This window comes from Mauremys reevesii, linkage group 8 (genome assembly GCF_016161935.1).
Source record: "Mauremys reevesii isolate NIE-2019 linkage group 8, ASM1616193v1, whole genome shotgun sequence".
In the NCBI taxonomy this organism is placed as follows: domain Eukaryota; kingdom Metazoa; phylum Chordata; order Testudines; family Geoemydidae; genus Mauremys; species Mauremys reevesii.
In genome coordinates this window covers 1425473-1441060 of record NC_052630.1, presented here as the reverse complement: position 1 = coordinate 1441060, position 15588 = coordinate 1425473, and the positions used below count along the sequence as shown (strand labels likewise).

Sequence of the window (15588 nt, the reverse complement as noted above, 5' to 3'; positions counted from 1 at the left end):
TCCTGCGGGGGCGGGGGGACAGGGACTCTAGCGGCAGCTCGGGAGGGAGGGGGGCTCCCCGCTCCACACACCATGTGGCTGGGGGGAGGTGGGATGGCTGCGCTCAGGGGATGCAGGGAGCGCAGTGGGGCAGGGCTGGGGCAGGGAGCGCAGTGGGACAGGGCTGGGGGGATGCAGGGAGTGCAGTGGGGCAGGATGGGATGGGGCAGGGAGCACAGTGGGGCAGGGCGGGGGATATGCTGGGAGCGCAGTGGGGCTGGTGTGCAGTGGGGCAGGGCTGGGGGAATGCAGGGAGCGCAGTGGGGCAGGATGGGATGGGGCAGGGAGCACAGTGGGGCAGGTGTGCAGTGGGGCAGGGCTGGGGGGATGCAGGGAGTGCAGTGGGGCAGGGCTGGGGGAATGCAGGGAGTGCAGTGGGGCAGGATGGGATGGGGCAGGGAGCACAGTGGGACAGGGCTGGGGGGATGCAGGGAGTGCAGTGGGGCAGGGAGTGCAGTGGGGCAGGGCTGGGGAGATGCAGGGAGCGCAGTGGGGCAGGGCTGGGGAGATGCAGGGAGTGCAGTGGGGCAGGGAGTGCAGTGGGGCAGGGCTGGGGAGATGCAGGGCGCGCAGTGGGGCAGGGCGGGGGAGATGCAGGGAGTGCAGTGGGGCAGGGAGTGCAGTGGGGCAGGGCTGGGGAGATGCAGGGAGTGCAGTGGGGCAGGGCTGGGGGAATGCAGGGAGCGCAGTGGGGCAGGTGTGCAGTGGGGCAGGGCTGGGGGGATGCAGGGAGTGCAGTGGGGCAGGGCTGGGGGAATGCAGGGAGTGCAGTGGGGCAGGGAGTGCAGTGGGGCAGGGCTGGGGAGATGCAGGGAGTGCAGTGGGACAGTGCTGGGGGAATGCAGGGAGCGCAGTGGGGCAGGGATAACCCACAGGCTTGGCTCTTGTGCAGCCCCCCGCGGCCCCAGGGTGTGACTCAGATGGGGAGCCAGGGGCCCCTGGTGCCCGCAGCCCCAGATGGAGGCAGGGCCAGGGCAGCATGTCCCTCTGCCCCCCACGTCCATTCTGCTTGGGGCTGTGGGGCTGCTCGGGAAATCAGAGCCCGGGTCCCACAATGCACAGCCCTGGGGCAGGAGAGACCCCACTGCCCCCTCGTGAGTGCCCATGAACTGCGGCCAGGGCTCTGGGACCTCCAGCGGCTGGGGTCAGAGGTCAGCGTCGCAAGGTGATTACAGCTGGGCCTTTAAGAGTCTGGGTTCCAGATAAAAGGAGCTGTGCAGGGGGTGGGCCCCACTCAGGGAAGATGGCTGCAGCTGAGATGGTGAGTTGCACCATGGGTACCTGCCTGCTCCCACTGGGAGCTCCTCCTCCAGCCTGAGGTGCCAGGCCCTGGGCATGTGTGTGGAGCCAGGGCCTGGCTCTGCAGTGTTCATGGGAGACCCCCAGCAGCCAGTTTAAAGTGCCCTGCTGTGGGGGTGGCAGGGAGGGGGCAGGATCTGGGGTGGGCTGGTGTTCCCCTGCCACTAACCCACACGTTCCTGCCCTGTGCTGGGAGGGTCCCAGCTGCTGCAGTGGCTCCTGGGGCCTGGGCAGGATGCTCCCTGCCGTGTGCTCTGCCCAGGGCTGTGCCAGCCCCTGGGTTAAATGGGCTCAGGTGGCTGCAGGCAGGTCCATGGCACCAGTGTGGCTGGGCAGGCTTGGCCCTACATGGCTTGACACAGCAGCCCTGGGGCAGGCTCTGCCTGGGGGCATGTCCCAGCCCTGCAGCGGCAGTGCTGGGGGGGCAGCGGAGGGAGGTGGGGGGCTGAGGGTGTGGAGGAGACAGCAAGCAGCAACCTTGGCAGCACTGCCAAAGTGACAGTCCCTGTGCCCCCCCGGCATGCCAGTGTGTGGGGCAGGCTGGGTCCCGGGGCGGCTGCTGAACAGCTCTGGAGCCTGGTTCCTGCCCTGGGGCCTCTGTGGGCAGGTCCTGAGCCAGGGAGTCCCTGTCTCGGGGCATGTGGGGCTCCGGCAGCCATGTTGTTAGTCTCTGGCCATGGGGCTGGAGCGCTCTGCACCCAGTGCTTGTGGGGCTGGAGCTGGGGTGAGGCTGGCTTGGTTACTCAGGGGCTCTGCTCGCCCACCCTCTGGGGTCCCCTTGAAGCCCTCCCTGCCCTGCAGAGTCTGCAGGGCCGAGTGTCCCGCCACGCGCCTTACGCCGGTGTGTGGCAGGGGGGCGCTCTGCACAGGCGAGAGGAGCAGAGGCGGCGAAAGGCACGAAGGGAGGCACTCGCTGCCGAGATCTTGGACAAGCATCCCCTGCAGAACAGGTACCGGCTGGGCCGGGGGGGGAGGGGGGGGGCTGCAGCTTGTGGGGGGGGAGGGCCTCTGGCACCCCCTGTTTATTCCTGCCTGTCGCTCCCCACCCCGCATGGGTCCCTCCTCCAGCGCTCTGTGCTGCTCGCCCGGGTGCTGCCGTGAAACACCCACCCTGGGGCTAGGCTGGTGAGGTGCCCTGGGGGTACCCTGCCCCCCAGAGGTGCTGTGGGCCTGTGGTGCTTGGCCGTAGCCGCAGGGCAGAGCAGGAGGTAGAGGTGGCTCTGATTGCCAGATGGGAGCCCCCCTTGGAGACCCCCAGCTTTGGGGAAAGGCCACGTGGGGTCCTGGACTTCAGAGGGGTCACAGAGTCTGATCATCCAGTCTGACCCCATGTGTCACCGGCCCCCAGTGTCTCTTCCCACCCCCCCCCCCCGCCCTCAACAATTGACAGGAGACCAGAATCTCCCAGCCCACAGCAGGCTGGACAGGGACAGATGGGGGGCATGGATGGACAAGGGGCACCGGGGGCTGAGCCCTGCAGTGGCAGGGAGAGGGTTAAGTGAAACACCCCCAGATAATCCTGGTGAGTGACCCGCACCCTGTGCTGCAGAGGGAGGTGACCCCCCCCCCCCCCAAGGGCACTGCCAGTCTGATCTGGGGAAACTCCTTCCTAACCCCACCCCAGTGACCAGTCAGAGCCTGGGCGTGTCAGTGCAGCCAGCCAAGCAGAGCCCTTGTGATGGGGGGTGGGGGGGACGCAGACCTGTCAGTGCAGGGGGGGGATTTGGGTTTGGTTATATTGGCTAGGGGAGCTGGTAGAGTGGGGGTGGGGTGGGGTGGCAGAGGCCTGCCTCGCTGGGTCGCCACACATGGTGTGTGGCCGGGGGCTGGGGGGGGGTGTGGCTGGGCTGGGAGGGCACAGGGTGTGTGGGGTGAGGGGGTGGCAGCTGGCGGGCTGATTGGGAGCTGGATGGCCAGAGGGGGTGTTGTGGCTGGGTGGGCACAAGGGCCTGTGTGGGGGTGTTTGGTCACCCAGCCCCTATTGGCCCATGCAGCTGAGAGGGTGCGTGGCAGGGGCTGGGTGGCCGGCGGGGGAATATCTGCTCTCGGCTGTGTGGGCCCGGAGGCTGGGTGAGCGTGGCAGGGGCGGGGGTGATGTCTGCTCTTGGCTGTGTGGGGCTGGGTGGCCGACGGGGCGGGGGTGATGTCTGCTCGGCTGTGTGGGGCTGGGTGAGCGTGGCAGGGGCTGGGGGTGATGTCTGCTCTCGGCTGTGTGGGGCTGGGTGAGCATGACAGGGGCTGGGTGGCCAGCGGGGGAATATCTGCTCTCGGCTGTGTGGGCCCGGAGGGGCTGGGTGAGCGTGGCAGGGGCGGGGGGGGGTGATGTCTGCTCTCGGCTGTGTGGGGCTGGGTGGCTGGCGGAGAGGGGGGGTGATGTCTGCTCTCACTGTGTGGGGCTGGGTGAGCGTGGCAGGGGCTGGGTGGGGGGGTGATGTCTGCTCTCGGCTGTGTGGGCCCGGAGGGGCTGGGTGAGCGTGGCAGGGGCTGGGTGGCTGGCGGAGAGGGGGGGATGATGTCTGCTCTCACTGTGTGGCTCTAACCTGCCCTGCCCCTCCCTCCAGGTGGGCTCTTTGGTTCTTCAAAAATGACAAGAGCAAGACGTGGCAGGCGAACCTGCGCCTGGTGACCAAGTTCAGCACCGCGGAGGATTTCTGGGCGTGAGTTCCCCTCGGGTCCCTGCTGCCGGGGGCGGGGTCGCTTCAACTTGTGCAGAGGGATCTTGGGGGCTCCCCTGTCCGAGGGGGGCGACGTCCCTCGTAGGCAGGAGGGACTGGCTGCAGGCCCGGTGGTGGGGCAGCTGGCGCGTGCCCCTTGGGGGGCTAGCCCGGGAGTCGGGGCTGGCCTCGCCCCTGGTGTCTGCATGGGGACTGTGCCCAGGCCCCGGGGCTTGGCAGAGGGGAGTTGGGGTTCAGTGTCTGACCCACAGGGGAGGGTGTTCACCCTGCTGGGCCCCAGGTGGTGGTGTGGGGGGGGCAGGTGGGCCCCAGGTGGTGGTGGGGGGGGGCAGGGGCTTTGGGGGGCTGCTGCACCAGATTCTTCTGTCAGCCACTAACCCGCTCTCTCCGTGCCGGCGCCGGGCAGGCTGTACAGCCATATCCAGCTGGCCAGCAAGCTGACGTCGGGCTGCGACTACTCCCTCTTCAAGGTAGGGTCCCCCCGCCCCTGGCAGTGCCCGTCCTCGGGGGCACCCAGGGGTGCCGAGGAGCTTGCTGGCCCCAGGGGGTGGGAGCTCGCTGGGTCCGTCTGTGTGCCAGGGCCTGGCCTGAGGGATCCCGCCCACGGCGTGTGAGACGAGCCGAGGGGCAGCGCGACGCTGGGGGAAGGAGAGGCTGGGGGTGACTTTGGGGGAGGCTGGCTGCTGCCTGCGCCCCTTGACTCGCCACCTCCCTGGCCCAGGACGGGATCGAGCCCATGTGGGAAGACAACCGGAACAAGCGGGGCGGGCGCTGGCTCATCACACTGGCCAAGCAGCAGAGGCACACGGAGCTGGACCGCTTCTGGCTGGAGACGGTGAGTGAGAGTTGCACCCCTGCGCCCCGAGCTCCCCTTGTGCCCCGTCCCGCAGCCGGGCTGGGCGGGTTCTACGCCCCCAGGCTCTGTCATGCCCCCGGCCCCGCTGCCCCTCTGAAAGGTCCCAGCGAGGACCCCTCTGCGCAAGGCGGGCTGGATACCAGACACAGCTTCCCCGGTGGGGCAGGAATCCTCGGCAGCTCCTCACCATCAACCCTTCAGGGCCTCTCGGGTCCGGCGCGCCCGGCTTCTCCCAGGGGGCCTAGGGGGCTGCTGGGTTGAGCCAGCAGCTCCCTCCTTGCCGTGGGGCAGAGTAGCGGTTCCTCAAGGGCACCGCGCTGCCCCCCTGGGGGATGGGTGCTGGCCTGGCCGCCTGGGTGACCCAGGGACCTTCCCCCCAATGCAGCTGCTGTGTCTGATTGGCGAGACGTTCGGCCCGTACAGCGAGGACGTCTGCGGGGCCGTCATCAACATCCGGGCCAAGGGAGACAAGATCGCCGTCTGGACCCGAGAGGCGGAGAACCGGGACGGGGTCACCCACATTGGGTAACGTGGCTCCGATGGCTCTGCCTGGGGGGGGCGGGTCTGGGCCGGGCACGGGACTCTGCAGGCCTGGCGCCGAGCTGGGCTCGGGCCCTGTTGCAGTGACTGCCGGGAGCTCCCCACTGGTGCTGGGCAGGTGCTGTTCTGCATCGGTGCCTCTGGCTCCCCGCAGCAGGGCCCATGGCTGGTAGGTCTCCCGAGGCTGAGGGGGAGTGCCGGGGGCTGTGGGGGTGGGGAGGGCAGAACCCAAGAACGCTCTCTCTCTCTCTCCCCCAGGCGGGTGTATAAGGAGCGCCTGGGGCTGTCCCACAAGGTGGTGATCGGGTACCAGGCCCACGCGGACACGGCCACCAAGAGCGGCTCCCTCACCAAGAACAAGTTTGTGGTGTGAGCGCCGGGCTGGACTCCTGGGACTGTGACGGCAGCGCCCTGCCGGGGTGTGGGGGCTGGGGCCTTCCCCTGACTGGGCTGGGCTGGGGGAGGACTCTGCCTGCTGTGGCAAGCAAGATGTAAATTCCCACAATGCAAGTGCTGCATCCAAACACTGACTCTGTGTCTGCCTGCAGGGGGAGGGGGCTGGGCCTCGCGCCCCCGCCTGCCAGCTCCAGCAGAGGAGGCTCTGGGAACGCGGGGCGGGAGGGTGCATGTGGGCTCCAGCACTGAAGACGCCTGGGCAGATGCCCGCTGGTGCAGGTGCACAGAGGGGAGGCTGGGCCCACCTGACATGGAGAGTGATGTGCCCCCCAGCTCTGTCTGTGGGACTGCGGTCCAGCCCCCCTGCTGTTACCAGCTAGGTACCCCTTGCTGCAGCCCTGCCCTGGGGACCGCAGTGCCCACCCCTGCTCCTGAGCAGCCTGGCGCAGGGGGAGCTGCCCCATAGGGCTCCCCTCTCTCGGTTTCCCCTGCAGCAGGAGCATGTGTGGGGTAGGGGGCCCTACTCTGCATGGCCGGGACTGGAATCACGCCAGGCTCCTGCTCCTTCAGGCCGCGGGAGGGGACAGAGCGACAGGGCCACGTTCCCGGTGCCTGGCCCCAGCCTAGCCTGGTGGTTCCTGTGGGGTGCCTGCTGCTGGGCTTCCCTGGGTGGGACGGGGGGGTTCGCAGAGCACCCAGCTCCACTCACACTCTGCTACGGGGGCACCTTGCTTGGCTCTGGACGGGCCCAGCCCGGCAGCCTGTCCCAAGCCGCCTCTGGGCAGTGCTGACCCAGCAGCGGAGTGGGCTGCCGGGGGGGGCATGTGACACAGAGCTGCTGCCCTCCCCCATTCCCCAGAACGAGGCCTTGATGCCTGGCAGGGGTCGAGTGTGCACAGGCATTCTCAAGGAGCCCAGCAGGCAAAGGCGCGAGCCCCCCGCTGGACCCCTGCCCCAGGCTCTGGAGCCCTGGCTGCCTGGTGCAGCTCCTCGGCGTGGGCTGTGGGGAGCAGTGTCAGGAGCTCCCTGCCCCAGGGGCTGCTGTGGGGCCCAACCAGGGCGTGGCCCCACAGAGGAGGTGAGATGCTGCTCGGGGTTCTTGTGATCATGGAGCTGGCCAGGCTCTGGCTCCCTGTGCCGGGGCTCTGGGTGCTGATGGGCCAGTGCACAGGGGGGGGGCTGTTGTTCTGCAGGCAGCTGCCCGGGGAACAGCGGGGCTGAGCCGTCCAGGCGGCGCTTTCCCAGGTCCGAGAGACCTGCCCCCAGCTGCCCTTCGGGCCGGGCCAGGCCAGGCTCAGCAGCCTGGAGCCAGCCCGCAGCAGGGGCAGCGCTGACCTGCCTTGCGGCTTCTGGCTTCATTAAAACCGTCCGTGAAGGGGACGTCCCAGCCTAAGGCCTGCTCGGGTCTTTGCTCCTGGCCCTGCTGCAGCTCGTTGGCTGGTGCCACTGGGCCTAGGCAGCTCCGGCAGCAGCCACGGTGCAGCGCTGTTTAAGGACCTTTCCCGAGGGCTTTTCACAGCCCGTGCTGGGAGGGACGGATCCATACGGAGCCACACGAGCTCCCCGTATCTACTGGGCAGCAGGGCCAGAGTCCCTGCACTGCTCAGCTGCCAGAGCGGCCTCCGGCAAAGGCAGCCGAGGGGTTGTGGGTGAGGAGCAGCAGCAAAGGGGGGAGAAGCTTCGGCTGGGCTAAAAGGGGCTGTGGGTCAGGATGGGGGAGGAGAAAAGCAGCCGAGGCTGGTCTAGAAAGGGGGGCTGGGGGGTGGGAGACCTCGGGGGGGGGGCAGATTATCCCCCTCTGCCCCTCACAGGGTTCATACATCTTCCTCTGCAGCGTCTGCTTCACCGGGAGATGGGACGAGCTGCGCCTTGGCTCTAAACCCAGCTGGCAATGCCTCCGTCCCTTCCCGTCCACCTCAAACCCTCCCAAGCCCCGTTCCCTGAGGGGCAGGGGAGGATGGGGAAACTGAGGCCCTGAGCAGGTAACCTCGCCCGGCAGTGGGGCTGACTGGCCTCTCGTGCACTAATGAAAGTGAGATTGGTAGAGTTGTCACGGATCCCAGGAGCGGTGCTACGCCCCAGTGTGTGAACATACTCCTGGCCGAGCCCCTGCAGGGAGCCAACCCCCAGGGGTCCCACTCCTGCCTTGGGGTCCCCATGGCCTCACTGCCTCCTGCTTCCCCCAGCAGCTCTGCTCAGTGCATCTAGCTGAGACAGACCCTGGGACAGCCGTGTCCCCTCCACAGGGGCTTGTGTCCCTGGCCCCCTCCCCCAGCGCTGGCACAGAACAGGGTTTAGCAGGCAGCTGGCTGCAGCACCAGCTCTGATGTTAGCCCAGAGCCATGACCCAGCTGGTCAAACTGCAATTCACCAGCCCACCTGGAGCAAGCCAGTTCTGGGCTCTTGCTTCTTCCAGAGCCTCCCCCTTCTCCTCCCAGCCTAGGCCTTTGTTCTGGAGCTGGGGTCTCCACTCAGCGGCTGCAGTTGTCTCTCCAGGTGACTTGTTGACCTGGGTCAGTTGCAGCCAGTTCTTTAATGACTCTATTCATTCCACCCAGCCGAGGGGGTGACATAAACACACCCTGTCTTTCAGGCTGCCCTGACAGCAGCCTTAATCCTCCTGCCCCCCAGTCATGCACAGTAGTGGGGAAACTGAGGCATGTGCCAGATTCATAAACATATTACAAAAAATTCCTGCTTTGTCACACCAGGTAACCTGTAGATGTAACTGCTGTCTGACTTAGCTGCCTGTGTAGCAGAGCACTGGCCTGTGGCCTGGGACGCACTCCCAGGGGGAGGCTGGGTGATCCTTGGATGAGTAATAGGGGCGCAGGGTCAGAAAGCCTTTTTCCCCCTCTGTACGTGGCCTGACTGAGAGCGATGCTGGACGCTGCGTCCAGCTCTGGTGGCCCTGATCTCAAAAGGCTGTTGAAAGATTGGAGAGGGAGCAGAGAAGAGCCACAAAAATTGTTAGGGCTGGAAACTGCCTGGGGAGTGAGTTACAGAGCGTGGGCTGGCAGGGACCAGCGCAGGGAGAAATGGCCGGGTGCTAAAGGGCTCTGACCGAGCGGAGGACGGCAGAACAGGCCCCAGTGGCTGGAAGAAGCAGCCAGCCAAATTCCAATGACGAAGTTTTTCACATGTGGGTGATCAACCATTGGGCCAAAGTCCCCGGGAAGTGTGTGTGTGTGGGGGGGGGTGTCTCCATCTCGCTGGCTTCGGGTCCAGACTGGCTGCCCTGCTGGAGTGGGCACCTCAGCCGAAGCACGAGGGACTGGGTCATAGCTGGGGGGCCTGAGCTATACTGTGCTGACCACAGCCAGGAGTTCCCTCTGGTCCCAAATCCATAAAGCTACGAAAAAACCCAACCCCCCTTCTGCTCTGCCCGCGGCAGAGTTCCCAGGGCTTTGCAAGCAGGGGTTAAGCTCTGTCATTAGCTTCCCTCCCTTCCTGAGGGGCAGGGGCTGGGCTCTCCTGGGCCATGTGACCCCTTGGGCAGGGGGGCAGGCCCTGGCGAGTGGAGGTCAGGCCAGATGCTGCTTGGAAGGGAATTTCCTCTGGGTTGTGGGCAGGTTTAAGATTGACCCTCTGGTGATCAGCCCAGGAAATGCACCCGCCTGGCAGCACTTTGGGACCTGGAGGGCCCTGCTCAGCTCTGTATTGTCCCTGAGCCACGTGCCCTGCCCTGGGGAGCTTGCGGGGGGACACCTGGCCAGCCGCAGACTGAGCAAACGTCTCTGGGCAGGGGGCTGGAAAGGGCCTGGCCTGAAATCCCCTCTCTGGGCTGAAGGGAGGGCTGGGGCAGCCTGGACCTGGGGCTTGAAGGGCAAAAGCGCAGCCTCTGCGGGACACCGCGGGTCGGGCGTTTAAGTAACTTCCCGGGAGAGCCCCCTCGGCCCAGCCATTCGGCACGTGGCCATGGGTGCACTGCCCGCCGGGGGCAGGCTGGGATACAGGGGCAGCTCTGCCAGGCACTGCCCAGGAAATCGAGATGCTGCTGGTGGCTCATGCAATGTCCAAACATGAGCATGCAGCTCCCTAGGCTGCTGTCCTGGGGCCCGTCTGGGCTCCGGGAGCTGCACACCCCCCCCCCCCCCCCCGTGAGACTCATATTCCTCCTGCTGGGCTCCTGGGCCTCAGATCCTTTCTTACACCCTGGGATGAGCGGGGAAGAGCCGATACTTTCCAGCTCAGCCTCCTTCTCACAGGGATCAGTGTAGGGGGAGGGGTAGATACGCTGGAGGGGAGGGACAGGGTCCAGAGGGACCTAGACAAATTAGAGGATTGGGCCAAAAGAAACCTGATGAGGTTCAACAAGGACAAGTGCAGAGTCCTGCCCTTCGGACAGAAGAATCCCATGCACTGCTACAGACTAGGGACCGAATGGCTAGGAAGCAGTTCTGCAGAAAAGGACCTGGGGATTAGAGTGGACGAGAAGCTGGATATGAGTCGGCAGTGTGCCCTTGGTGCCAAGAAGGCCAATGGCATATTGGGCTGCATTAGTAGGAGGATTGCCAGCAGATCGAGGGATGTGATTATTCCCCTCTATTCGGCACTGGTGAGGCTTCATCTGGAGTATTACGTTCAGTTTTGGGCCCCACACTACAAGGAGGATGTGGACAAATTGGAAAGAATCCAGCGGAGGGCAATGAAAATGATTAGGGGGCTGGAGCACATGACTTATGAGGAGAGGCTGAGGGAACTGGGATTATTTAGTCTGCAGAAGAGAAGAATGAGGGGGGATTTGATAGCTGCTTTCAACTACCTGAAGGGGGGATTCCAAAGAGGATGGAGCTCGGCAGTTCTCGGTGGTAGCAGATGACAGAACAAGGAGTAACGGGCTCAAGTTGCAGTGGGGGAGGCTTAGGTTGGACATTAGAAAAAACTTTTTCCCTAGTAGGGTGGTGAAGCACTGGGATGGGTTCCCTAGGGAGGTGGTGGAATCTCCTTCCTTAGAGGTTTTTAAGGCCCGGCTTGACAAAGCCCTGGCTGGGATGATTTAGTTGGGTCTGGTCCTGCTTTGAGCAGGGGGTGGGACTAGAACCTCCTGAGGTCCCTTCCAGCCTTGAGATTCGATGATTCTCTGACCTCAGCTGGGAGCTGTCCTGGTGCATCAGACACAGACCTCGCTGCACTGGTTCCCTGCAGCTCCCGGCTCCCTGCTAGAGCCTCCCTGCTAGAGCCTGGCTCCTTTTCATGCAGGGCTGGGGCTCTGGCACCCATGAAGGGGGGCTGGGGCAGGGAACTGCCACGTACCCGCCGAGCGGGGGCCTACTGCCCACACACGATGCGCTGAGCCCTGCTCTGGCCTGCGAAGCACAATGGTTGTGCTCTGCCCGGCAGCGCTTGCGTCTCGGTGTCCAGGATGGGGCGCAGCCGGGTGCCTGAGGCCTGCTCTGCGTGTGGGTGGGAGGGGACCCAGTGACTGGCTCTAGCAATGGTCTCTCCAGGGAGCTGGCCCAGGCGGCAGTGCCCAGGGGAGTGGAGGGGGCTAATGGGCACAGAACTTCGGGCATCCTGCAGTGCAGCCTGCGCCCTCTCCCCGGGCCTGGCTCGCTCTGGGAAGGAGCCAGGGAGAACTAGGAGGGCCTGATCCTGCTGGGCACGCAGGGCTGAGCATGGGGCGGCTCCCGCCAGGGAGGGGGGTGCGAAGCGCTGCCCCGAGCCAGTGGAGGGAGGTGGGCAGCAGTGGTCAGGCCCCGCCATGCCTGGCAAGGAGCCGCCCTTGCCAGGGCCCCAGGTCAGCTGCTGCACCAAGTACCTGCTCTTCGGCTCCAACGTCCTCTGCTGGGTTGTCATGGAGTGTGGGGGTGTCAGGGCCCGGCACCCCCCTTCCTGCGATTCACCGGGACTCTCAGCCAGGGTGTCACGGAGTGTGGGGGAGTCAGGGCCCGGCACCCCCCTTCCTGCGATTCACTGGGACTCTCAGCCAGGGTGTCACGGAGTGTGGGGGTGTCAGGGCCCGGCACCCCTCTTCCTGCGATTCACCGGGACTCTCAGCCAGGGTGTCACGGAGTGTGGGGGTGTCAGGGCCCGGCACCCCTCTTCCTGCAAGTCACCGGGACTCTCAGCCAGCCAGTGACACAGGAGGTTTATTAGCCGACAGGACACAGTCCCAAGCAGGGCTTGTGGGTACAGCCAGGACCCCTCAGCCAGGTCCCTCTGGGGGGCAAGGAGCTTAGACCCCAGACTTGGGGTTCCTGCCTCTTCCCAGCCAGCCCAGAACTGAAACCAAAACCCTCCAGCCGGCTCTGCCCCCTCCTCCTCTCCCCCTCTCCCTTTGTCCAGCTTCCCGGCCCCCCACCCGGCTCAGGTTACAGGCTCAGGTCCTGTCCCTCCCCTAAAGTCACCCCCTGCTGTCCCCTCCCCCATGCAGACAGCCCCAGTAAAACTGAAGGACATTCCCAGGTCAATCCACCCCGCTCCCTATTGCATCACAGGGGTGAGCCAGGCCGGGGGCTTGTGCGCACCGCGATCCCGCCGGCTGCAGCCTCCGGCTGGCCTGGCTGTGCTCCGGGCCGGGGGCAGCCGCTGGCACCACGCTGGGCAGGGGCAGGCCGGACCCTGGCACTGGGCTGGGCTGGGGCAGGCCGGACCCTGGCACCGGGCTGGGCTGGGCTGGGGGGGTCGAACTCTAGCACTGGGCTGGGCTGGGGCTGGCCGGACCCGGGCACCGGGCTGGGCTCGGGGGGTCAAACCCTGGCATAGGGCTGGGCTGGGGCAGGCCGGACCCTGGCACCGGGCTGGGCTGGGGGGGTCGAACCCTGGCACAGGGCTGGGGTGGGGTGGGCTGGGGGTCGAACCCTGGCACAGGGCTGGGGTGGGGTGGGGCAGGCCGGACCCTGGCACCGGGCTGGGCTGGGCTGGGGGGGGTCGAACCCTGGCACAGGGCTGGGGTGGGGTGGGGCAGGCAGGACCCTGGCACCGGGCTGGGCTGGGCTGTGGGGGTCGAACCCTGGCACTGGGCTGGGCTGGGGGGGTCGAACCCTAGCACAGGGCTGGGGTGGGGTGGGGCAGGCCGGACCCTGGCACCGGGCTGGGCTGGGGGGGTCGAACCCTGGCACAGGGGTGGGGTGGGGCAGGCTGGACCCTGGCACCGAGCTGGGCTGGGGCAGGCTGGACCCTGGCACAGGGCTGGGGTGGGGTGGGGCAGGCCGGACCCTGGCGCCGGGCTGGACCTGGGAGGGGGGTCGGTCTGAGTGGGGCTTAGGAGGGAGCTGTCCTGTGGGCGGAGGCAGGATACCGGGCTAGATGGGCCCCTGGGCTGAGCTGCTCGGGCCAGTCTCAGAGCTTGCTCTGTGCTGCAGCCTTGTCAGGGAGCTGCTGGCGCCTGGGAGCAAGTCCCTCAGATCCATTGCTGCCCCCCACTCCTCCAGTGGGGCCCCTCTCCCCTCTGAGCTGGGGGCTGCTGCTGCCTGCTCTCAGCCCTGCACCACCTGGCACTGGGGCGCTCGTACCAAGTGGGTTTTGCTGCCGCTTACTGGGATCCTTCTGTCCCAATTGCTGGGCCAGGGGGCACCAAGGGGGATAAGTGGGGTATCTGGGACCTTGGTACCCCTTTGGCAAGGGAGCCCTAGACCTGTTCTCCGGGCCCTGATCCCAGATCTCAGTGCCGAGAAGGTGAAGGCAGCTGCTCGGGTGGGCAGGGAGGTCTGGACCTGGCTCCTGGGGGGAGGGGACGGGACGTCCAGCAGGAGCTGGCGATCCTGGGTCAGGCCTCAGCTCCGAGCCAGGAGCCTGGGCCCCAGTGAGACCCTGCCTGGCTCTGACGGGCGGGGAGCTGCCGTTGCCCCCTCCCCAGGTCTGTCTGGAGTGCAGAGCAGGGGGACCCTGGCCCCCATGGGGCTGGCTGGGGTCTGAGCTGTGGGGGCTTGGGCCCCCTGGCCCCCTAGTTCTGTGTCCGTCACTGAGCTGGATTCCCCCCCCCCCCCCAGCACGTCCTGGCCAGCGGGGGCTGTGCCCAGGGCTAGGGGCGATGCTGGGGAAAGGGCCAGCGAGCCTTGCTGGGGCGTAGGAGCCGGGTGGTGCCGTTATCTCCCTGCTGAGAGCGCGGCAGGATCGCTGCGCCCAGCTCTGGGGCCGCACTTCAGGGAGGAGGTGAAGGCCTGGAGAGCCAGACGGGACTGGAGGTGGAGACAGGCTGCCAGCGAAGGGCCCGAGCGGGTTAGCTAGGCCAGGAGAGGGCTCTGCAGCCCTGTGGGCAGCTGCTCCTGCCTCCGTGCTCACGTCCCGCCCCCCCCCCCCGGCAGTTCTCGGTGTCCCTGGGGCTCATCTTCTCCCCGGAGCTGGCGGCTGGGTCCGGGCCTTCGTCTTCAAGGACTGGCTCCAGCTCTGCAGCCGCAGCAGCACTGGGCAGGCTGCCGGGACGACATCGACCTGCAGAGCCTCATTGACTTCGCTCAGGGATACGTGAGTTGGGGGGGCCGGCCCGCTGCTCCCCCGCCCGGCAGCCAGGACTCGGGGGGGGGGGCACTGTCCTGCGCCGAGCTCTGAATGAGTCTGGGGGCATCTGGCTTCCCCTCTTGTGGGCCCTGGTGGGTGGCCCCAGCTTGATGGGCAGCAGCGCCCCTCGCTGCCCCCGTCTATCACAGCCCTGGCACCTGGCTCCAGCTGCTGCCTGCAGGGGGCGCCCCGGAGCCTCCTGAGCCCTGCGACTGGCCTGGGATCACACGGGGCCGTCACCCGTTTCTCCCGCCTCTTCCCTGACCCAGCCAGCTCAGGGTCCTGGCCTCAGCCCCCTGGGGTCCCTGCCCAGTGTGAGCAATGGAGCAATGCCCAGTCCTCTGCACCCCTCCCCGGTGCTGGCAGCCGGCTGCAATTCCCTGGGCTGGGGGCCGTGTCCAGAGGAGGGGAGGGCAAACGTGCAGGGGGGGAAGCCGGGGAATTACAGACCCGTCAGCTTCCCCTCGGTACCGGGAAAGACCATGGAGCAGATAGTGAAGCAATGACACCTGGGCAGAGCCTGGTGAGCGAGGTCAGGCCGTGAAGGCGAATTGGTGACGCTGGCGCCGAGGAGCAGTCGGGGCCGTGATGCCACCTGCGCCATCCCCACCCCGGTGCCCCTCGCAGGGCTGTGACTGCCTGGCCTCGAGGGTGAGGGCGTGATTCCAGCCACGGCCACCAGGTGTCCCTGTGGGCCTGCGGCCGGCTCCCTAGGGTGCTACCCAGGCTGGGTCTGGGGGTCCCGGGCATGGGGCAGGAGAAGCCGCGTGAGAGGAGTGCATGGGGCTGGTTCGGGGCCTCGTGGGCTCAGCACGGTTGGGGGGCGAGGGCACGTGCTTCGGGGCCAGCTCACGGACGCAGAGCGGGTGCCCCCCGCTCCCCCACAGCTTGGCTGCAGCGACGGAGCCCAGCCAGGCCTGCATGGGGCCACTCCTCTGGCTGGAGATCCAGGCCCAGGCCCAGCCCCGGCCCCACATGTAACTGACTGTGGGGTGCCCCTGCTGCTCCTGCCCCTGGGCAGCCACCTCCCCACCCCGGAGCATTTCCCTGATGATGCAAAGCTGAGGTCTGGGATGGGGCAGGGAACCACCTCCCCCCACCATTAGCCCTAAGCTCTTAGTGTACAGGAGACCCCCTCCCCCATTCCCCGGGGCCCCCTCTTCTTACCTGCTGTGGAGGGGGGCTGGGGCCTGTCTCATATACTCAGGTCTCCCCTTCGGGTGGCGGAGCAGTGGGGCCTCCAATCTAGGGCATCCCCCCTCCCCCCACCCCCGATCACCAGGACTTCTGCACAATGGGACGGTGCAGCCCCAGCTCTGGCATTGCCCCAGGGCATGGCAC

General features: G+C 66.8%; 1 protein-coding gene across 2 annotated transcripts; it reads left to right on the top strand.

Moving 5' to 3' along the window:
• Positions 1 to 1241: 1241 nt before the first annotated feature.
• Positions 1242 to 5933, top strand: EIF4E1B (eukaryotic translation initiation factor 4E family member 1B). Of its 2 annotated transcripts, none has more exons than XM_039485409.1 (7): positions 1242 to 1300; positions 2191 to 2288; positions 3900 to 3995; positions 4420 to 4483; positions 4735 to 4848; positions 5255 to 5394; positions 5668 to 5933. In XM_039485409.1, exons 1-7 carry the CDS (start codon positions 1283 to 1285, stop codon positions 5780 to 5782), a joined length of 645 nt encoding a protein of 214 aa, XP_039341343.1. In that variant the 5' UTR covers positions 1242 to 1282; the 3' UTR covers positions 5783 to 5933. The 2 variants fall into 2 exon arrangements, with proteins under 2 accessions (XP_039341343.1, XP_039341341.1); XM_039485407.1 differs by having other exon boundaries at positions 1271 to 1300; positions 2140 to 2288.
• The last annotated feature ends 9655 nt before the right edge of the window (positions 5934 to 15588 follow it).